This window comes from Cynara cardunculus (genome assembly GCF_001531365.2).
Source record: "Cynara cardunculus var. scolymus isolate 2C chromosome LG 16, CcrdV1, whole genome shotgun sequence".
Classification (NCBI taxonomy): Eukaryota; Viridiplantae; Streptophyta; class Magnoliopsida; order Asterales; family Asteraceae; genus Cynara; species Cynara cardunculus.
In genome coordinates this window covers 1,983,822-2,008,309 of record NC_037543.1, presented here as the reverse complement: position 1 = coordinate 2,008,309, position 24,488 = coordinate 1,983,822, and the positions used below count along the sequence as shown (strand labels likewise).

The 24,488-nt window shown below is 35.6% G+C and overlaps 1 protein-coding gene across 1 annotated transcript; it reads left to right on the top strand.

Annotated features, from left to right (window-relative positions):
• Window positions 1-3,341: 3,341 nt before the first annotated feature.
• On the top strand, window positions 3,342-19,442 carry LOC112529569 (E4 SUMO-protein ligase PIAL2-like). The gene is made up of 17 exons (XM_025140891.1): window positions 3,342-3,532; window positions 4,507-4,579; window positions 5,853-5,918; window positions 7,790-7,855; window positions 7,949-8,031; window positions 9,921-9,972; window positions 10,050-10,118; window positions 10,750-10,817; window positions 11,292-11,340; window positions 11,782-11,866; window positions 11,953-12,060; window positions 12,751-12,802; window positions 13,069-13,120; window positions 14,410-14,526; window positions 15,124-15,612; window positions 16,546-16,906; window positions 19,135-19,442. The coding sequence occupies exons 1-17, from the start codon at window positions 3,342-3,344 to the stop codon at window positions 19,440-19,442; spliced, it is 2,289 nt and encodes a 762-aa protein (XP_024996659.1).
• Window positions 19,443-24,488: the final 5,046 nt, after the last annotated feature.

Genomic DNA, 24,488 nt, shown 5'->3' with positions numbered 1-24,488 from the left:
ATACGGCAAATGTAACAAATAAACTCACACACTCTCCTCACTTATGGTGAGGTTTGAACCCCTGACCTCCTAGAATGCCAAGGGTTACAATACCGCTAGGTCAAAGACCTTTTGGTAACAAGTTTGTGACATCTTATGAAAAAAAATGCTTTTATAAGGAGAATTGAGAAAAACAAATATAAATGATATATTTATAAAAATGACATTTTTTCCTCTCCAGTTTAAAAGGTGAATAAAAACTCCTCATTTTTCAAGAATACGAGTATTGAAATAATATGTATAAATCAATAACATGTACAAAATCTTTCAGATTTTATACCATTCTTAATTTCTTCGTAAACAATAATAGTGAAACTTGAAAACTACAACGGTGGGGATCCAACCTTTAAGCACTCAGGGAAAGCCTTAGTCAAAAACCAAAAAGTTTTGTTGACTAGCATAAATTTTCTATTTTCACCATCGTCTTATATGGTTTTCCCGAGTCTCATATGGCCATATGCTTCCTTCCCCCAAGTCCCATCAAACGTGCCCCCAACCCCATTATTTCCTAGATCTGCCACTGCTGGTGGTCGATTGGTTTGAGTTTAGGCTCTAAAGATCAAAAGTGCCTTGAGGTCTCAGGTTCGAATCCAAAGAGAAAATAAAAATTCTCTTGTGGCCACGAAAGTTCAAATGCGGTGATTTTGGACTACTCGAGAAGTGAGTGATTGTCCCGAGATTAATCGACTCGTATAGCAGGTTGGATATATATGTTAATTAAAAAAAAGTGAAACTTGAAAGGTGTATGGTAACTTATAGTACCCTTTACATATGAATGAGATCAAGTGCTTGAAACCTATAGATTTATATTATTTTATTTATAAAAATCTATACTATCTCACTGAATATTATTTGATTTTTTTAATTAAATAAATTATTATAAAAAAAGAATATTTTTTTTAATTCAATATCTATATTGATATTAACCCGATTTACAATTTATATTACATATGTACAACTTATTAATATGTTTAAAGTTTATAAAGTTAATTCAGTGATCAACATGTTCAAATACAAATTAGGGGTCGTTTGTTTACCTCATAATAGTTCCATTTAAAGGCAGTCTCTGAATTATTAAGAGGTGAATCTTGTTTGGCAAAAAAAAGTCTGACTCTTAATGGTTCCAAAATCCTTTGAATAATTTTTTATCTCGGGCCTCCCTTAACCATTCAGCGTCCTAATTTCATTGTAAACAATTACCAAACAATTATATTGTATTGTGCACTATATCATGAGAGTCTCTTAATCATTCTGATCAATTAGTCATTATACACCAAACCATTCAACAATTGTCAAACAGTCCATTAAATCATTCTATAAAACTAATAACCACGTCCCTATTTATGAAATAATTACAATTTTGATCACTGTAATTGTCGTTTTAGTACACTTTTGGTCCATTTGACTAACTTTTACCAAAAAAAGTCCGTTAACTCGTAGCCTTTTGATCATAACCCCATCACTTCCCCCTCTGGTGAAATTATTCCAACTCTAAAAAAAAAACTAAATCAAAATTCCAAATCCACATAAAAAAAAATCCTTCAATCGAAACCCATATAAAAAACGAAAACTCATTCAGGCATTTCAATTCGTTTAATCCAAATCAAAAACTAAAATCTGTTCAAAATCGGGAACACAAGATCGACCTACATCCTTCCTATTATTTGATGGGTTCAACACACTACTGTAACCGTGACTCCCCTACCATCAACTTCGTGTACATCTTTTTTTATTGGAGAAGCCAAATCGGGACTACATAACAATTTTGGTATATATAATCTATAGAACGGAATCAACGATGTGTTTTAGGGGTCAAATATGTCGCCGCAAGATTCATGACCATGGTGTCAAGTTTGTCATAAAAAAAACCCTAGAGTGGTGGTTTGGGCAAAATTGCATGAAAAAGTAACGTACTTTAACTTGATTTTTATTTTGGGTAACGTATTTTCAAAACTTCTATTTTGGTATCTAAGATGTAAAACTTTAAACATTTAAGTACCCGAGTAACCAGTTGAAAATTAATTTTAGATTAAAAAAATATCGTGTCACTAACCACGTAATCAAATAATACTTAGTTGGATACCACATCACTCGCACATCAACATGATAATTGGTTAATGTTTCAACCGGTTACCCGGGTACTTAAATGTTTAAAACTTTATATCTTAGATACCAAAATAGAAGTTTTGAAAGTATATTACCCAAAATAAAAATCAAGTTAAAGTACGTTACTTTTTTCCATGTAATTTGTCCATATGACTTCAAATCAAAGGTTTAATTAAAAGTCAAAGAAACTGTAAAAAGACAAAAATACCCTTAGAATTAAACACACTTTAGTAACACCAGTTAGTTAGAGGGACAACCAGAAGAAGTCATTTTATTGGTTAAAGTGTAATTAATTTAAAATAAAGACAAGTCTTAACAATGAGTGAAGAATCAAAGTTTAATTTACCCTATACCTTATTATCTAGAGTAAATTACAATTTTAGTCCTTGTGCTTTGTTAGAAAATTTGATTTTAGTCCCTATGCTTTGTTAGAAATTTCAATTTTTATCCCAATGGTTTAGAAATTTTAATTTTCATCCATATGGTTTGCAATTTAAAATTGCTATGTTTGTGCCTATACTAATTCCTATCTCTATGTACAAGCAAGGACGATACCTATAGTAGTGCATACGGTGGCACGTGCCACCGTATTATTCCTCCATCGAAGAGTAAAAAATTTGGGTTCGTCAAAGGTGCAACTATATTAATTTGTTATTTGTATTCGTATGTATTTTGAAACTACAATGAAAACAAGTTTTATTTGATATAGTTGGCTTGCAAGACTTTTATTCCACCCCAGACTCAAGTTCAAATTTTGTTAATGTCATTTTCTTAGTCAAATTGTGTCACCGTTTGAAATTGTTTTCCTATATTTTTTTTCTTATAGTCAAATGATGTCATCGTTTGAAAAAATTTATGTGTCCGTCACCGAGTACAAAGGTCGAAAACAGTAAATAATTGTAAATTGTAAGTTATAAGAACGAAAATAACAATAAATCACAACTATAGAATCGAAAATAGCAGTTTTTAAAATTACAAGGACAAAAATCGTAACTTTTAACAAACTACGGGGACTAAAATCGTAACTTACTCTCTTTTTTTTCTATGTGATACTGATATACATGCCTGATATACATACCGTTACCTTCAAAAACCTACTTTTGGTTTTACCCTTTTATCTCGTCTTCGTCTATCGGCACTTCAAAATTTCAGTCGAGGAACAAGTGCGTGAAACTGATAGCTTATCGCCTCCGATTATGGCCGGAACGGTGATAAATCCGGCGCCGGTGACTAGGACGGTGGCTATGTCAACCGGCCAGACACCGTCTTCGTCTTACGTCAACTCTTTCCGCATTTCGGCTGTCGTTGATCGATTACTTGTTCACGTTGGCGATGGATCAAAGAGCGATAAGAATGAGTTTTTTAATCTATGCCTCTCCCTTGCCAGGTTTTTCTTTTTGTTTCAAATCCTATATCTGTAATTTTTGGTGAAATATACTGCGTATAGTTTTTCTCATGCATTATGCGTTTTGTATCCACATTTATGGTGGAAACTGATTGTTGTTTTGTTATTAAGCCCCAATATTTGGTTGCAGATGGATAAATTGAGCCTCGATTACACACACACATACACAAATACAACTGATATATTCCAGCTAGGTGGTATTTCAAGAGACAAACTTGAATATGGTGAAATCTTTCACTTAGGGCATGTTGTCAGCAACTTGAATATCGGGCTGTTTGGTTGGGTTTATATTAAGTCCTGCATGGATAAAGTTGTCTGTGTGGATTAATCTATATCTATAGATTGTAAAGGTTTTTGTTTGAGTGAGTTTTCTCATAGATGGAAAGAGCTTGTTCTTCAATTGTGAAAGGCAGGTTTTGAAAAACTTGGCTTTCTGCATAAAGCTCCCCTAGAAGCTTACTGAATAAGCAACTTTTTATATCATTAAGCCACTACCCAATAGTCATGTATAGCTGACCGAATAAGATGCGAGTCCATTAAGCTCATCAAGTTGCTAACAGACATAAGAGTCTTTTTGCATGATTTTCCTTTATGACTTTGTGAAGTTGAAATATTTCTGGTTGTCTTTTTCAAAGCTACTTGTACTCTTCCATCACCAATGCCTATTTCCTTTCTTCTTGTTACTTCAACTAGTGATGCACAATCACAGGGAAATCAGTTTGTTCCTGTAGGTTCTTCCAAATATGCTTTTTCCGTCAACTCTATTTGTTGTTAACATGTATGCCATATAATTTACAACCTTAATAGTTGTTTCTGATCGTTTTGTGCTTCATATCATCCACCACATCATTTTATTATACTCATATATATATATATATATATATATTTAGCGTATGATAGCTCCTTTTCAATCAAAATCTTACACTGACTAGCTAGATATACATTGACAATTGCAGAGGTATCGACTATGCTGTTGCTCACAATGAAATTCCTGTGAGAGCTCCAGACTTGCCTTATTTGTTGAAGCAGGTGAGTTCTTTATTTTATTTTGACATTAACGGTAACATGTGGGTTTAAGAAATTCAATCTCTTAATACAATTATGCCTTGAACGTTGGTCTTTAATTGCATGTATGGTATTGATAATAGCTGACCTAGCTTGTCTATTAATACAATAAAATTGGCTTTATAGGACGCCTAAATTGTCTAAGCATTCTAATAGAATACTTAATAGACTTAAGCTTATAGGACCAAACTATAAAGCGTCCTATCTAAAAGCTTTACTAGGTTTATTGGACGCTTTTAGGCGCTTTAAAAATAAAATGTCCTATTAGCTATTTTATAGGACAATTTTGAAAAATGTCATATAAACTCAATTTTATAAGACCCTTTTCAAATAGCGTCGTATAAAATAGTTAATACGACGCTTTAAAGGCGTCCTAATAAACCTATTAAAACGCCTAAAAGCGTCTTATAAACCTTTTGTAACACTTTCAGATAGGACGCTTTTTGGTTTGGTGCTATAAAGTTAAGTTCTATAAAGTTATTTTCTAGGATGCTTCTACATTTTAGGTATCCTATGAAATAAATTTTGTTGTAGTGTATTCGTATGCCTTAATAATTGGTGGGACTAGCTCCAATTGTTTGGTAAATGTTAGTTGTATGCTCATTTCGATGAAGTACTATGAGTGATTCTATCTAATTGAAGTGATACTTTGATACATTGTTCTTCTTGTAATGGAGTTTATGAGCGCTATGAAATTCACTTCTCTTGTTTTCTGATCACTTGTCTTTGCTTAGAGAGGTATGAATTGGCCATGTTTATGGATGCAATATGGGTATTCTAAATCTTGATTGTACAAGCATATCACTTCTTATGATGATTAATCCCTTTTTGAAGACTGACAAAGTACCCCTTTTTTGCTGAATACGAGTCCATGGTGACATAAAACAATAAAAGGAAATCATACTTACGTACATACATATGCATAAAGTCGTGTTGGCTCAATACACGCATACATATGCATTCTTACTGCTTTTACTGTTTACTGTTCTTGATGCTTGTTTACACTATATTAATGGCTTGTTATGTACGACTCATAGCTAAGGTTTTTCTAGTATTCTTATCATCTTATGCCCATGAGACATGAAATACCGACAACCTTTCTTTTCTAGGGAAGACATTAATCGTAGAGACAATGGAATTTCCATAGTGATTGAAGATACCTCAAACATTACTTGCAAATAAAAATTCTCAACAACACAATTCTTTAATCCACTTATCTTTTAAATTATGTGCTTAGTTATGTCAAAGGAGAGATGATACCCTACTCCATGCAGCTATCATGGTGCTGCTGATCTCTATAAAGGTACTCTTATATCTTGATTTCTTTCTCTCTCTTCCGCGGAGGGTGTGCACAAGTTGATGGAAGTCGTTCATGTAATTTAAATAATTTATTCATCATTGTTTGTTGTTTTTATGACTTAGCCATCTTGCAATTTCTGATTTCTTTTCGTAAGTTATTGGTGATATGATTTACTTTGCAGTTTGCATCAAGGACCAAGTTGTCATTGATTTTGTTCACTAAATATGGGTGTTACTTGGTCTAGTTACTACTTTAATCTGAAAGTCCAATCCCGACTCTCTTTGCAACAAAGTGGTATATGACAGTGTTATTAGATTCATCCTGTAGATCACTGGATAGTATTCTTTCGAGAAAAGATGTTTCCCTCGTCAGAGGCGGACCCAGAAAATTTTCTAGGTGGTGGCACAATTTGACTATAAAATCAGATCTGCTGAAATATTCCAGAATATTAGTATAGATTGGTTGGTTGGTTCCTTGTCCTTGCACAGAAAGGACCCCATGTTCGAGTCCATGCTGTAAATTTTTTATAAAACAAAAAAGAACACCAAAATTTGAGCTGAAAACTAAAAAAATTGACAAAGGTGGGACTGGAACCTGAGGTTTTCATACAAAGTGAGCCACTTTTACCAACTCTGCCATTAAAGACTTACGTCAAAGCTTCAATTTTAAAAACCATATGGTGGCATCCAACAAAACATTACGGTGGCACCCTTCATAAACATAATTTTTTTCTCTCCCTTACAATGGTACCATGAAGTGGTGGCCTGGCAAGGTGGGCCAGAGAAGTTGCATAAGACTGGGCAGGGTAGTTCAAGCGTCTTTGCATGGCAAGGGTGAGATTAGTGATAGATGTACAGACTGTTGAAGCTTGATATGGTTATAGAATCTTTCACCTACAAACATAAGTGTGTGTGTACGGTTGGCGACTTAAAACAGAAAAACAGCCTGAAGTAGGTGGATCCTTAAGCATGTTTGATAGAAGTTATCTTGGCTCCATATGGAGTACAGGACCTCTAATATTTTTAAACAACTAGACGGATCCTAAAGCGTGTTTGATTCTTCATGTCGCGATAATTACTTTGAAAATGCACAATCCAAACAGTCAAACACCCCCTTAGGGTGCGTTTGGCATCAGGACAAAACAAAACAACTGTTCAACATTTGGTGAGACAGAGTCATAGAGGACAGGATAGAACAGATAAAATGACCAATTTTCCTATAACAAGTTGTTTATATCTTTTGATTAATTTATATAATTTATTAAATTATAATAAAATAAATATTATTATAACAAAATATATTATTAGAAACTTTTCTTCAAGACGATTAAAATGACACCAAAATAGAAAGTTTATGTAGTTTCCAATTGTTATTTTATACATTTTCTATATTATTTTATTATTATTAATATTTGATAAATTACACAAATTAACCAAAATATAGAAACTGTATGAAAGTAATATTTTGAGAATAGTGAAGTGAAAGTTTTAAAAACATAAAATACAATAAAATTTAAAGAATGAATAAAATGTAAAGAGGGAGGCGTATTTGATGTTTTAGAATAGAATTAGGTTTTATTTTAAGGTTATATTAGTAAAATATAGGTTTGTTCTACCTTGTTCCATGGGCTGATGGTGGAATACGCCTGTTCCACTTTGTTCCTTTCAGTCTATTCCACGCAAGTCTTGCCAAACATGGAATAGTGATCCTGTTCTATTTTGTCCTATCCAGTGTACCAAACGCACCCTTAGAGATGAACCATGAACAAGCATTGAAAAGATTTCTGCAGGTTCTGTTTATGCCATACTAATTTTTCTTTGTTGTACATGTCTTACTTCCTCGATATTTAAATCTTGTCACCTTGTTTTATATAGAGTGCATGTAGAAATGGATGGTTTGATGCGAAGGATAGTGAAGAACTTCATATTCTTTTGAGTGAGGTCCGTAAATGGTTGTTATAACCGTTGATGTTTACTTTTCTTCCATTTTTTGTAGCACATTCTCTTATCAAGCCTACTCTATTGTGATTGTAGATAGCAAGTAGTTTCTGCAGTGTTGAAGATATGAACTCTGAAGAGGGCACATTGCATCGCAACATCTCAACAGTTATGTCAAGGTACTTGTGATGTCTTGCTTGGTGGTTTTTTGCATTGATTTCATCCCTATCTAGTTGTTTATTATGATCATATTGTGTAACAATGTAACATCCCAGGCCAACCTTATCATATATTGTCTACTTTGTCCACACTTAGACTCACGGTTTTAAAAGCATCTGATAGAAGAGGTATCCTTCCTTATAAGGCAACCTTAGTTCACCTCCCCAACCAATGTGGGATCTTACAATTCACCCCCATGGGAGTCCGGCGTCCTTGTTGGCACCAGTCTGGTTCTTGGCTCTCATACCATTTGTAACATCCCAAACCAACCGTATCCGATATTGTCCGCTTTGTCCACACCTGGACTCATGGTTTTAAAACGTGTTTGATAGAGAGGTATCTAGTGCCTTATAAGGCAACCTCAATTCTCCTCCCCAACTGATGTGAGATCATACATATTGGAAATTCTTTCATTTTAAACTTTAATGCGATCATATGTTTTAAGGCCGTAGTTGGACAAAAATGGGGTCATTATGCTACACCACTATTGTAGGGCCTGAATTTATGGGAGCGAATCAGTTATAACATGAGATATACTTCCACAAGTTTCTATTTAGTTTTAACTTCCATAAATGGGAAGTTAATATTTCATGAAATTGAAATTTTTGAAAAGACGATCCTCATGGACATAGAACAAGTGTCTTTTAGTTTGGAGGATCATTCCTTCTTCACTCTCTTGCTATTACCCGCAGGGAGCGCAGCAACCAAGGTGCATATTATCATATAGAAAGAAGCGAAGCGTAGCRATTCGTACTACCGGAAAAGTTTCGCTAGTTGTTTTGATTGCACCTATCGAAGAGTCATGTTCATTACAATTTTCTTTTGGTGTGTGTGTATTTACACACACATATAGGGTCAGGTTCATGGGAAAACCACAAAGAAAGAATGAAAACTTGAGGAACACCGCGGTAACCATTCATCTGGACGATGTGCATATGTGCATGCAAGTAATTTTTAAGCAATTTGACCGGTATGCACATCATGCATAACATGCACGCGTGCATAAAAACCAATAAACATAAAACCAAGAAACAACTTCAAATACTTGTATGTACATATGCATATCTTATATATGAATGGTTTACCAAGGTGTTCCTCAATTTTTCATATTTTCGGGGGTTTTCCCCTGGACCTCTCCCCCTCTCTCTATGTATAGGGGAGGGATATTTTGCAAATCAAGCCATTTGAACAAACCGTGAAAACCGTCGATTTCATTGTTTATTTTAGTGAAATTTTTTCATGAAATTGTCTAATCTGATGAAATTGTTTCAATTAGTTATGGACATTATCATCTTCATTCTATTAATTTTAGTAAACAAATTTCATCAAAATGAGAATTTTATGAAACAATGTAATTTTTACATAGAAACAAAAATATATGAAACATTTTCATCAAGAATTGAATTATTTGAAACAATTTCATGAAAAAATCACTAAAACAAACAATGAAATTGACGGTTTTCACGGCTTGTACAAATAGCTTGGTTTGCATTTTATTCCTCCCATGTATGTATATATATGTATGTATGTATATGTAATCTTTCTAGCAACTATGAATGGTAGTTCTTCACATATGAAGGATAAATCTTTGTAGGTAGCTTGCTAGCAACCCGATGGCATGTCTAGTAGTTTGAACCCGTGACCTCCTAGGAGGCCAAAGACTCACATACTGCTAGGCCAAAGGCCCTTTGGTATGTCTAATAGTTACAGGGGCCATCTTCAAAACTGATATGAATTATAACTGAAATGAAAGACAAATCTATGTAGATAAATCTCTTTAAATTGAGGAGATGTTATGTTTTGATTGATATAAAATTGTAAATTCTCATCAAAAGGACCATTCCTTCAGGTTCTATCCAAGAATGAGGATGGGTAAAATACTTGTTTCTGTTGAGGCTAAGGTAATAGTGTTTCATTTTCCTCAACTAATATTATCGTAAAGATTTATGCACTAATTATCATTTTGTCTATATTGTAGCAAGGGTATGGAACATTTGTGAACGATTTCTATATTACAAAGAAAACAATATCTTCTGATGATAAAATAGTAAGCATTTCTAGTCTTGTTGCTCCTATTCAGCAATCCATCTCTTCCAACGTGAATTGCTTATGCCTGTATATATTAACTTGATGCATGACAGCAAGGTCGACCTATTAGGTCCAGTGCGGGTTCTCGTGCACCCGCTCGATCTTATTTTATAAGGAATTTTTTTTGGGGTACGAAAGGTGCACCTGCTAAAGTTGAGGGGGGCTCCAAAATATTAGAAAATGCAACGAACATCAACCAAAAATCCGAAAAAGTCTCTCGATGTCAACCAAAAATCAACCAAAAAGAACTTTAAAAACTCTTGAAATCAACCAAAAAACTTAAAAAGTTCTTCGAAATGGTGGAATTTAGATAAAAACACATCAAGCAACTTTGGGGGCTTTTTATTCACCTTAAAGATGCCCGCGCTCGGTAAAAATCCTGGGTCCGCCACTGTATGACAGGTGTTAGCTTTTTATCATGTATTCTGATTATTAATTGTTTTAATCAAAACTTTGGGTCACAAAGCGGTGGTTTTATCAGTGAAGTTAATCACCGTGGTCCATGACCATGACCTTATGTTTTTATTCAGAGTCATGTATGCAAATTTTTCGCTTTCTTAGTTCTTTTTCTCTTTTTAACTTCACTGTAGTGTTTGTTTGTTGCTCAAACAGATAATATGGAGACATCGTCATGCATCATAAGTCCCCAGCAAGTCAAGTATGTGTTTCTTTTAAGGGCGAAATGCATCAAAATTTAACCAATTTTGCCTTGGTTCCTATTTAGTGTACCAATTTTTTTTCTTTCTCAATCAATGTTACAAAGTTTTCAAAGTTTCCTATTCAATGAACAAAGTTTGAAAATTTCCTAACTTTCCCCTGATCTTGCAACACTAATATTCCGTTTTAAAATTTATTGTCTACTTCGCCATCACCTTATGGTAAGCGTTTCTTAAACGGGTGTCCACGTCATTTAATGTTACAAATCAGTAGGTTTCTTGTCAAAATGGGTACAAGATAGGTTGTGAAACTTTGTTATTTCGATTGAAAAAAAGATTTATTCGTTTACAAAGAATAGGAACTAAACCAAACTTCGTTGAACCTTACCCTTCTTTTAATTCCTTCTACTTTCTTTTCACAAAACACTTGTGCATTTAAAGTAGTCTGACCGTAATTGTTTATGTTCAATTTCTAGCTTCTTGTTGAATGGAAGAGCTGTGGATAGGAGGACTTGTGCTCACAAGGTTTGATAGAATGGTCCATAAGTTTACTCTATTTATATAGGTTCAGGTTCAGATTCAGGTTCAGGTTCAGATTCAGGTTCAGGGGAAAACCACAAAACAGTGAAAAACTAAGGAACACTCTGGTAACCCTTCATATGTACGGTATGCACATGTGTATTCAAGTAATTTATAAGTAGTTTATTCTGTATGCACATGTGCATGACATGCACTCATGCAAAGAAACCAAGAAACAACTTCAATTACTTGTATGTACATGTGCATACCGTCTAGATGAATGGTTACGAGGGTGTTCCTCAGTTTTTCATTTTTTTGGGGGTTTTCCCCTGAGCCTCTTTCTCTCTCTCTCTCTATATATATATGTGTGTGCGTGTGTGTGTGGTTGCAGGGGGTTGTGCCCCATTTTGTTGTAACATATTCTTATTTCTTTTATTTTCCTATCAGGATACCGGACCACAAAATCCAACACTTGTAACACATATGCTTAAGTATGGAACCAATCTTCTTCAAGCGGTGGGCCAGTTCTATGGTATTTAATTCACCCATTGCCCTCCATTTCCAACATAGTTTATATGCTTTCGCTCCTTTATTTAAATTGTTTGTAATCTTTGTTAGGGAAATATATTATAGTTGTTGCCTTCATGAGTAAGGTTCCGATTCCAAGCTGTCCTTCCCTTCCAGATTATGTGCCACCACCACCAGCTGCTGCTCCTGATTCCTCAGGTATACCCATGTAATGTATGAGGAAATAGCATGGGTGTTGGAGTTCCACATCGGCTAGACTTGGACCATTTCTCTTGTGTATATGTTGGAACCTCCCCTTTCTCCTCAAGGGCTCTTTTGGAGAGTGATATGGGGTTCCACATATTCTCACATGGTATCAGAGCCAAGGTTTGCCACTCTAGGGACCCGACAGTCTAGCTAGCCCCCTCTCAACACTATCGGACAATTTGTGTCCATCTAGCCTCCGTTGGACTTGGACTCTTGGAGGGGGCGTGTTCGGGTCTCACGTCGGCTAGACTTGGATCGTTTCTCCTATATATATGTTGGAACCTCCCCTTTCTCTTCAAGGGCTCTTTTGGAGAGTGATCTGAGGTTCCACATATTCTCACATGGTATCAAAGCCAAGGTCCGCCACTCTAGGGACTTGACAGTCTGGCAAGCCCCCTGTCTACACTATGGGACAATCTATATTCATCTTGCCTCAGTTGGAGAGGGCGTGTTGGAGTCCTACATCGGCTAGGTTTGGACCATTTCTTTTGTACATATGGTGGGACCTCCCCTTTCTCCTCAAGGGCTCTTTAGGAGAGTGATCTGGGGGTTCCACATTTTCTCACAATAGGTGGAATCAGTTGGAACATATGCTTGTTTGATGTTCTTATCTATATGTTTTTTGTTTGTTTCTCATGATAGATAATGATATAATCGAAGGGCCATCTAGAATATCACTAAATTGCCCCATAAGGTATGCCCCATGCCCCATACTTGTTTCTGAAGATATTATTTCTTAAAGTTACTAAGATGGTTCATGTAATTACTATAACCAACCACAAAGTTGATATATGAGGCCATACTTGGTGTTCTGGTACTCATTTGTTTCACTTTGCCAATTTCCTGTCCTCTTACATTAATTGCTAATCCAGTTCAATAGCATTTAATTATAATAGAATTACCAAAATAATTATCTCGACTAGTTAATGTCTTTGGATTTGGGTTCTTGCTTTTATACAGCTTCAAACGTATCAAGACACCGGTCAAAGGACAATTGTGCAAACATCTTCAGGTTAGTCTCCATCCTGTTGTACTCTTCGGATATGTTGGTTAATTTAGGGTGTGTTAGGCACACAGACCGGATTGGACTGGACTGACGGGCGAGAGTGAGGTAGGCGGGTGAAAGAATTGGTGCAAGGTTTTAGGGTTTTAATTTGACGTGGGTAGTTTAGTAATATACCAATCTTGTCCGATCTCACTGAATTTTTCATAACTGCTCAAGACAGGCTTGAAATCCCCTCCCCACTTTTGTGTATATGCGACCCTGCCATGCCAGCCTCACATGAAAGGGTTGCATAGGCCACCAAATGCCTAAAACTTGTGGTACATCATTCCACGACCCTTGCCCTTATGATATGCGACCCTGGTACCCTGCCACATGCCACCACCGCATACCAGGGTCACATAGACCTGTCGGGGCCCCCTTTTGGGTGAACTTCTTGGCAGTTTTTGGTGCTTTGCCCTCTAGCCCAAAGTTGCCATATAAAAGCCATTTTGTTTCAGTTTTTGATCAAGTTTCTAGAGGAAAAACTTCTTGTCTTCTTCCATAAGAAGGAGATGACAGCTTACTCCATTTGGCTTTCTACTAGTTTTGGGTGATCATCGTCTCTTGTAAGTTGTTTTTTACTCCCCTTTGGTATATCAATAGAAGTGATCGGGGGCGGACCTATTCATGCTCTAGCGGGGTCTCGTGCATCCGCTCAACTGAATTTCGAAAATAAATTTTTTCGGGGGGTATGAAAGGTGCATCCCCTTAATTTTGAGCGGTCCTCCTGGATATTAGAAAATACAAGGAACATCAACCAAAAACACCAAAAAAAATCCCTCGAAATGGTGGAGTTTGGCTAAAAACACATCGGGCGACTTTGCGGGCCTTCTATCACTTTAAAGGTGCATCCGCTCGGCAAAAATCCTAGGTCCGCCACTACAAGTGTTTTCTCTCTCCCAGTGGACGTACCCTAATTGACGGTAGTGGAACCACACAAATCTTCTATCTTGTTACTTGCTTTACTACATTTGAATGTTATATGGTTATATTGCCTTGGATTTAGCTTTTGGGTTGTATATTATGTTGCTTGGATTTCCATTTGCTTGTTTGCTAGTTCCCTAGAATTTCCGTTTTTGTTGTTGGTTCACTTGCAGTGATCCCTGTTTTGTTTTGTCATGTCCAGTCCAGTGTCATAACCTTGAGTCTGTAATATTCTTTATGAGTTCACCTTTCTCTGTTTTAAAAGTTTGGTTTTGCTTTATCTCATGTCGATCTATTATATGTTTGTACTCCTTTCCCTCCCCTATTTGCAGTGCTTTGATTTTGATAACTATTTGGGCATGAACTCACGAAGACCATTGTGGCGTTGTCCCCATTGTAGTCAATCTGTCTGCTTCGTTGACATCCGAGTTGACCAGAACATGGTTAAGGCAAGTAACCTAGAAACCTTGAATTCATGTTTATCCATTCGTTTAATACCATCTCCAACCCGACACCAAATCCCATTTTGCACTATTTTTAACACCATTTTGCTTCAACACAACACCAAATATTACACCATTATTGGTGTTGGTGAATAGTGTAACTGTAAAACCAGATTTGGTGTTGAAGTATTTTAATTACAAAATGGTCCCTCGCATTTTTTTTCTTTCTAATTTAGTTTATTTTATTGTAATTAAATGATATTTTGGTTATAATATTTGATTATTAATTCTAAATTAATCATGTATGAAAAGATTATTTTTTATAATTTACAAAGTTATTTTAACAAAATGTTTTGGGTCGAATTTGTAAACAACCAATACAATATAAGGGCATGATAAAAAATCTATATAAATTAAGATGAAGGAATATACTTGGAATATTCTATTTAGTGTTAAAAAGGATGTTATGGGTTGGAGAGGAATTACTGTTTGCACCAAATTTTACGAAATGTTGTTGCAAGAAATGGTGCAAACGGTTGGATATGCTGAATTGCTCATACTCTTAAGCCACTGACTTATTCAAAGCAACTGATTCGTCCTTAGGTCCTGAAAGAAGTACTTCCTAATGTTTCTCATGTGTCAATCTCTGCTGATGGCTCGTGGGAAGTTGTTTCCGAGGGTGATGATCATTCGGATAAACCACAAGATAAGGCACCGTTACACCAAGAATCTACCATCTCAACGGGTGCCGATATTTTGGACCTTACAGAAGGTGATACCGATATGGATGCCAGTAATTCTCGTCACAATGATGACAGCAAACCTTCCCCTGCTCAGTTGCAAGCACAACTTATCAATTATCAAAATGGCAGTTATGTGAACATGAACAATACCAGCAATGAAAATGGGACGTACCCGACACCTGCCAGGCTCGTAACAAGAAATCCAATTGCTGTTCAGGCACTTCCGGTTCAGACTTCTGCAGGAATGGTTAGTGACGATAGAACGCGACAATCTTCTAGATTTCGTATGAATTCACGTCAAGTTTCGCGCATGATCTCAGCTCTACCATCACCTGACATGGGGTCACAGGTGCGATCGATATATTATCTTTGTAGTTAACACCAACAATTTTCAGATTCTTAACCTCTGATAGGAGTCCTTGGAAACGCAAGATAAGGGTAGCAGACTAGGGGTGGGGATCTGTGTTAGGCTAGAAGGGAGGAAGGGTTCTCGAGAGATAGAGGGTGGGGCTAGGGTTAGCAGCTTAATGAGACCCACAACTTATTCAGCGAACTATACATGACTCTTTAGTAGTGGCTCAATGATATAGAAAGTGGCTTATTCAGTAGGGGGAGCTTTATGCAGAAAGCAAAGTTTTTTTTTACCAAACCTGTCTTTCCCAATTAAAAAACATGCTCCTTCCATCTAAGAAAAATCTCTCCCAAACAAAAACCTTAACCAAACAGCCCCGTAATGACCTGGTAGTTAGGTCTCCGGAGTCCTAGGTTAGACTAGGGGTTTGTAGTTATTTCTGCATTGGCTATGTTTTCTTTTACGTGCTTCTGTTTTTATGTTTTGTTGTTGTTGTTTTTCTTTACTTCTATCTTGTTTCCAATTTTTAGCACCGCATTTCTTATTTTCAAGCTCTTTTTATGTTCTTTCCCCGCATTTTTTTAGCATGCTTTTTTCCTTTCTTTTCGCACAGTTTGCACTAGCCATGGGTCTTCACGGAAAAACAACTGTCCTACTCTGTAGGGTAGAGGTCAGGTCTACGTTCATCCCACCCCTCCCAGACCCCACCTCCTGGTGGGACATATGGGTTATGTTTAGTCTGGTTATTCCTTCTTCATACTGTAATCTTCTTGGACTTGCATGATTCTAACTGATTATTGTTTCGCTTGTTATTTTCTTACTATTCTCGTTAACCACAGCAAAAGTTATTGTTATTAAAGCTCAAATATTTTCAGTCTGCAATCCTCATTTTAACCTTTTTCTTTCCTTTTAAACTAATTTTCCTTGTAGAACTGGGTTCATCACGATCTTTCACACGTTTCAAGTCAACCAGTTCAGCAGTTTGGTCCTTGTTCAGGTCCACCATTAAGTGGTCACTGGTATCCTTCAGCTCTTCCGGCAGATCGATTCAACTCTCACCATAACCAACCATCAAACCAGAGGATACCAAATCCAATATGGTCACTTGCTCAGTTGCCTCCTCAAGTTTGCCACGGAGGTGTAGGTCCCACAAGCAACCAACAGTTCCCCCACTATGCCATGGACGCTGCTCAACAAGCGATCCAGATCAGGAGCATGACACCATCCGTTCAAGCTCCAGTCCAAACTTCTGTATCATCTGTGCCTGTGGCATCATCGGAAGTGCAAGGAGGTATGCATTTAGCATGCTTTTAATCACTCTAACAGAGCTAATCAAACCAAACCAAATAAACCCAGTATATCCCACTCGAAAGTAGGGTCTTGGAGGGGTAGGATGTATGCAGACCTTACTTCGACCACTAAGATCCTGAAGCTGTTCACTCTGACACAACTGCAGGCACCAATATATTGAATACAATAGGATGAGTGCAAACTGCAAAACAACTGGTTTACTCTTTGGGGTAGAGGAGAAGTCTATGTACATACCATATCCCCATCTCCGGGAGGATTATACGGGGTTCGTTTGTTTTTCGGTTAAGTGCAAACAAGCACTTGATAGACTAATAATAACATGGAAATCAAAGCAAAAATAATCCAAAATTCAAGTAATGACATGATCAACAAATTTTAAGGGGGTGTTTGGTAAGAGGTATTAAGCAATAATTAATGGAAATGAAAATAAAAAAACTGTTTGGTTTTATCTATACTATATTATAAAGCATTTGATGAAAACTCTTAAAAACCATTTTTTATGCATGAAGTACTGTTAATTAATGCATATTACTTAAAATTCAAGATTACAAGTAAATTATATATAAATACAACTTATTAAAGCTCCATTTTTAAATCCGTGTAACTAATTATAGATAAACATAATCAAATACAAGATAAACATCTCATTTTAAATATAAAAACTCTAAAATATAATTAGGATAATCACTGACTTGTAACAGAATACTTAATTATTGTATTTATAAAGAATTATATTATTAAATCAAAAAGAAATTACTTTATTATTGAACATAAATTAAATTATAACAAAAAATTGAATAAAAAAATTATGCTAAAAACGAGAATTTTTAAATAGTTTTGATACTAATATCGATATATTTTTGTTCAAAGTTACATGATATCTTCAAATTTATAACTTATTCAAAAATAAAAACATTATTGTTTCCTTAAAACCCCGTAAACCCATATTATATCGACATGGACAAAGAATAAAATAAAATATTAAAATCGAAATGTATCTCGTTACATTGTGCGAGTATCCTTCTAGTATAATATAATGGGTCCATTCCCCCCCGGAAGCCCAAATTTTCATTTTAGGTTAAACCGGAGGGAATGAAAATTAATTTCCTTTAATTCCATGTCATTTTCTTTTTTATTCCTCTACCTGAACCAAACACCCCCTTAAAAATTTAGAAAGTTTCAGATATCAACAAATGCGGAATGTTGGGGTGTACCAAAAAAATTTGGGTAGAGCCGGATCTAAGTGCCCTGTAGTAAGAGGAGTAGTTAGGAACCCAGTAGACCATCCACGACACTCAAATCTAACTTTCCCCAAGGATGTTGGAACACGACATGTACGCGGACCTTGTATCTGTGACATTGGGTTGACCTCACCCACTCCTGTACACATCTTAACGGCTTGTTGGTTGCCTACTTAACCTTCTTGTAGCGCTTGCTTAGTCTCAATGATGCCCCAACGTCCAATTAATGGTCTCTTTGCAAAATAATGATCAACTGTCGCTTGATTCGTGCTTTTAAGAGAGATGTTGTGTGTATGCAGTGTCTGTCAGAGTCCCACATTGGCTAGACTTGGAACTTCTTTTTTAACCCGAGTTCTGAAGATCTCTTTTGGAGAGTAATCTTCTAGGGTTCCACATATTTTCACATGGTTTCAGTGCCAATATCTACCCCTTTAGGGACTCTGACACTTTAGGAAAACTTGTACTTATCTAGCCCCCTCAGACAATTTATCCCCGTCTAGCCTTTATTGGAGAGCGTGTGTTAGAATCTACATCAGCAAGACTTGGACCTATTCTTCTTAATATATGTTGGAACCTCCCTCTCTTTCCTCGAGGGCTCTTTTGGATTATGCGGTTCCACATATTCTCACACAATATCAGCGCTAATGTCTACCACTTTAAGGACTCAACACTCTAGGAAAACTTGTACCCGTCTAGGCCCCTCTTGAAACCCTGGGACAATTTGTGCCCCCTTGCCTTCCGTTGGAGGAGGCGTGTTAGAATCCCACATTGGCTAGACTTGAACATGTTCTTCTCAATATGTTAGAACCTCCCTTCTCTCCTGAGGTTCAATATATTCTTAAGTCTTCAAGCAAATTTGACCAATTGATGATCTAATAGTGTAACTAGGTGCTGATTGGTTCTCTTTCCCTCTATCCTCTACCATAACTTAGTTTGAAATTTCGTGTTTTACGGAAACCTGGTCCAGGTGAAGCTCCAAGGGTGTTGGAGGGTTCCGCCGATGAAAACCAGCGACCAGCTCGACGTATGCGTGGAAGTTTATCGGGTCGGGATTATTCAGACGCACTTAATCGTCTCATAATTCATCCAACACAACCGGTCCAAGCTGCTAGACCGCCGGTTTTGAACGCCCCCAGACCTGCCTTACCGCCCCATCTGCAAGTTCTAATGGCAAATAACATAAATGCTCGCGGTTCTCAAGGCGGTGCAAATGGTTCGGTATTGGATAGTAGTAATGGCGACACCACTGCCGGAGTTTTGTTGCCTGAAAAGTAACGATCTCACCTGGGAGGAGGGATGTATAACATGGTCCATTTTGTACCTGGTAGCTGTGCAACTGCAGATTATGGTTCAATCTTTCTTTCTATTCCTAAAAATCATTCAAGTTATATAACACCGATATTCGAGTTAGCTCGTTTGAAAGCCCGAATAAGTTTTTCGAGTCAAACCGAGTCATTCGAGAATACATTTTTTTAGTCAAACATATTTATATCTTCATAAATTATGCAATGAGAACATAAACGTTATCGAGCTCGAGCAATAAATGATTTAATTGATCTCGAGTTCGAGCCAATAACGAACTTATAAAGTTTAAATTTTATGAATGTATTGCATATTTATTTGGAAATTACATGAATACTAGAGTAAATTACGATTTTGGCCTCTATGGTCTGTTAACAATTTTGATTTTCGTCCCTTAGGTTTAGAAATTGCAATTTTTTTTTCTATGATTTGCAATTTATTGCTATTTTTGTTCATGGCTAATTCCTACCTTAAGGTTCAAGGGACCAAAATAGTAAAAAATTGTAAACCATAAGGACCGAAAAATAAATAAATTGAAAATTATAGGGATGAAAATAGCAATGAATTACAAATTACAGAGACGAAAACCATAATATTTAAATCACATGAATGAAAATTGCATTTTAACAAACCACAAGTATGAAAAACGTAATTTAGGGGCCGTTTACTAAATATTTACTTGGGTAAGCGCTTATCAAGTTATATTACCTTACCAGATGAATATGATAAGGACCGAAAATCTTACCCGTTAAGAACGAGGCAAGGACCAATAGTCTTACCCGGTAAGTGAGGGCAATGACTCTTACTACAGTCATCTTTTACCGGGTAAATTGTTGTATAAAAAGTTGTTTTGTTGACTAAAATGTTACCCGGTAAGTAAATAATAGTATTGAATTTTCTTGATAAGTACTTACCGGATAAATGTTTGGTAAACGACCCCTTACTCTGGATATTACTCTTAAAATAAGTGATCACAATTTTTTTTTTGTCTCAAAATAAAGTTTCACTCTAAAAAAAATATAAATGTCTAATTTTCTATTATACCATAATCTTGATTATGAGATAATGAAAAATTCTCCATTTTTTTATTGAGGGTAAATGCGTCATTTAATTGATTAAAGTGTAATAATTACATATTTTCTAAAATTGTGTGATATTTTATTTATGAACATTTATACAGTGATCTCTAAGATGACTAGGGCTGTTACGGGGACGATTTTGGTTATCGGTTTCAGAGATAGTAGGCATGGCAACGGGACGGGGATGAGGCGGGTTTTGTAATCCTCGGCCCGGCCCCGGTTTTTAGTAATTTCCCCCAGTCTCGGTCCTTAGCGGGTACGAGGATTAACATCACGTCCTTGGTCAAACCCATGAAGGATATCTGCTAAATTGAGTATACCAGGGATCCCCGGCCCCCTGGCTCCGGTTTGAGTAACATCCCCCGACCCCGTTCGGGTCGGGTGAACCAAGTTCTCCTCGGGGCAAATCACCATCCTTAAGAGACGGGGATACCAATAACCAGCCTGAACTCGGGCCATTGCCATCCCCTAATCACCATTATGTTTAATCATTTTCATTCCTACTCGTAACGTATATTAATGATTGCCATTTGAGTCTTAGTGAAGGTTTGATGAAATTTGAAGTCTTTTTCATTAGATATCCGTGGAGCCGGCAAAATGGACGAGTTATAACAATTGAGTATCGGCTAAAACATGTAATTTCAGTATGTCAAAAGGGGGTTGGGTTCACTTAAGATTGACCCGTCAATATTTTTCTGTTTATTTTTAATTTTATAAATAATTAATGTATTAAATATGAAAACATACATTGTTAAAATAATAATCTAAATTTTTGGTTACGTGATGTTTGTATGTACGTTTTAAAAATAATTATATGTTATTCTCTCCGTTAAAAAATAAATGTCTACATTACTATTTTAGTTTATTCCAAAATAAATATTCGTTTTCAAAAGTACATGTCTATTTTCACATTTCACTCTTAATTATGAGATGTAGAAAATTTATCTCTTTATACTTAAAAGGCAAAAACGTTATTTTGTTAGTTAAAAAATGAAATATTTAATGTTCCTAAAACTGTGTACATTTTTCACTGTAGACATTTATTTTGGGATGAAGAGAATATTAAATAATTAAATCAGATAATCAAGTGTAACAAAACTGTTTTGAGGAGACAATTGGCAAGAATTGGAAAGGTTTAGAAAAGGTTATAGGAGCTGAGCTTGAACAAATTGCAACTCGACTCAGCTCGCCTCAACTCATTAACACGTCTAGCTAGACGCCACTGTTTTGCAGTTTTTGTATGCGCCGATCTAAAAAAGCTTGTAAAGGGTCTCAAATAGTTGAAATAATTTTGATGGGGGCAAAAACAGGTTGAACAAGATCGGAGGTAGAGATTGCTAAGCCAACACGATCTATTAAAAAAACGTACAGATACTTGACACATGTTACTATTTTTAATTGTGTGTAGTTTTAGATACAAAACTATAATGATATTAGTTTTTTACGTTTTCCGTAACCTTATAAATAAAAAACAGTAGTTGATAAAGATACATGAATGGCATACCATCGAGTTGCAAAACAATACAACCAGGTCTATGAGATTTTACCTTGGGATCTGGTTTGATACATTAAGGTGACGTTTGTTTTTTAAGAGGTGCTGAAGTCTGAAGTCTGAAGTTTGAATTCACTTCTGATTTTTAAGAGGTGGTGCTGAAATCTGAATCAATGAGACTGTTTGTTTTTTGCGTCTGAAATCTGAAGTTTGGAGATGAGAGATCGAGAGTTGATATGGATCGACAGTTAACAGAGTTGAGAGATGAGAGATCGAGACAGAAGAGTTGATCCAGAGAAATCGAGCGTAAAGAGATCAGAGTAGGTAGGCGACGATTTGAAATAAGAGGTAATAAGAGGTTTCTCAACCACTTAAATTTTCAGACTTAATAAGAGCTTTTAAGCTCTTAATTGAAAAAAAAAACAAACACACTGAATCCTCTTATGTCTGACCGATTCAGACTTAAGAGGACATTAAGAGCTTTTTTATTAAAAACAAACAGCCCCTAACTGTAAAATATAAGAAGTATAAGTTGTATGTAGTTGTCGCATACAACATAACGCAGTACAATGGGGATTCCATAGTTGATGCAAAGAAGTGAAAAAAGTGATCTTAGACCTTCATATGGTCAACATTTGAAGCTTTGACTGTGAAGTATCGATTAATTTCTCACATGAGTATGCGGAAGATGGAGGAGTAGTTTCGTAACTCTTACAAATAGACGGCCAACGGGTTCATATATGAACCACGTGATTCACATATAAATTATATGTTAATATGTAAACCCGTTTATTTCGTTCACATGTGAACTTTTTAACTAATTCAGATATGAACCTTAACATGTGACTCACACAAGTTCATATGTGAATCAATTAAAGTAGTTCATATGTGAATTACATGGGTTCACACATGAACATATAATTCATATGTGAATCACATATGTTCACATATAAATCCGTTTGCCACCTATTTGTAAAAGTTACGAAACCACTCTTCTATTTTTTGTGTAACCACAATTTTTAACCAGTCAAAGCTACATTTATGGACTAATCAAATTCGATCTTGACTGTATGAAGGCTAGAATCACTTTTTTACTTCTCAGATATTTACAACTTCTCAAAATAATATTTGACCATATATATATATATATACATACACACACATAGAGGTTAATTTGAGAAGTAATGAAGTGATCCTAGCCCTTCATCTGGTTAACATTTGCGACTTTGACTGTGAAACATCGATAATTCATCGAATGGGTATGCGGAAGATAGAGGAATAGTTCTGTAACTTTTTACAAGTAGGTGGCAAACAGGTTTATATGTGAATCAGTGTGATTCACATATGAATGTATTTCATACGTGAACTAGTTAATTGGTTTACATGTGAATCACACGAGTTCATATGTGAATCAATTAATTAGTTCATAAGTGAATTACATAAGTAGTTCATAAAGTGAATCACACGGATTCACATATGAACCCGTTTGCCGTCTATTTGTAAAAGTTACGAAACCATCCCTCATATTTTTTAAATATCCACAAATTTTAATCAATCAAATCTAATCTTTACCGTATAAAAGATAATTTCATTCTGCATTCATTTTATCCTCAACCTTGCTTCCAAATTAAACAAAAACTCATATGCTTGATTTGGTTTTATTTTATACAAATGAAAATAAAGATAAAGCAAAAAACCAAACATATTTATTGTAAATAAACATGTCATTTATATTACAAACTCTAATGCTTTGATTGAATTTAAACCAAAAAAATCTTAGGTTTGATTTTGTTTCTTATAATATAATGAATAGCTACAATTAACCACATGGGTGGTGCCTGATTAGTTTGAGTTTGGCTCCAAAGGTGAAAAATACCAGGAGGTGCCATGTTCAAATCCAAGAAGAAATAAAAATTCACTTGTGGCTACAGAGGTTCAAATGTGGTGACTCTGGCCTATCTGCAAAGCAGATGGTCGCCCTGGGATTAGTCGGCTCGAATAACGGGTTAGATATCCAGGCTAATCAAAAAAAAAAAATAGCTACAATTTGGCATACACTTTAATAATTACATAAATAATCACTATAACACTACTAGAAAACTGAGTATTTTTGATGGAAAAATCCGCAAAAAAAAATTACTGGCGGACAACAAAAAAATCAACTTCCACCGGAAATCCGCGGATAGGGCTGCCGGAAAAGTTGACCAGTTTGGTAGTGTAATTTATATTTTGCTTTGAATAATATATCTTTTGTTAACTCCGTTAAAAATTATGTGTTAAATAAGGGGTACTTTCGTCTTTTTATATATTTTTTTATTTTGCAAACCAAAATGTATATTATCATTAATTTTTATTTTATTTGTATTGGGGTAGGGTCGGTAAAACACAACAAGCAAAAGAAAAAAAGACAAAATGATTCATATTTAACAGAAAATTTTTGACGGAGTT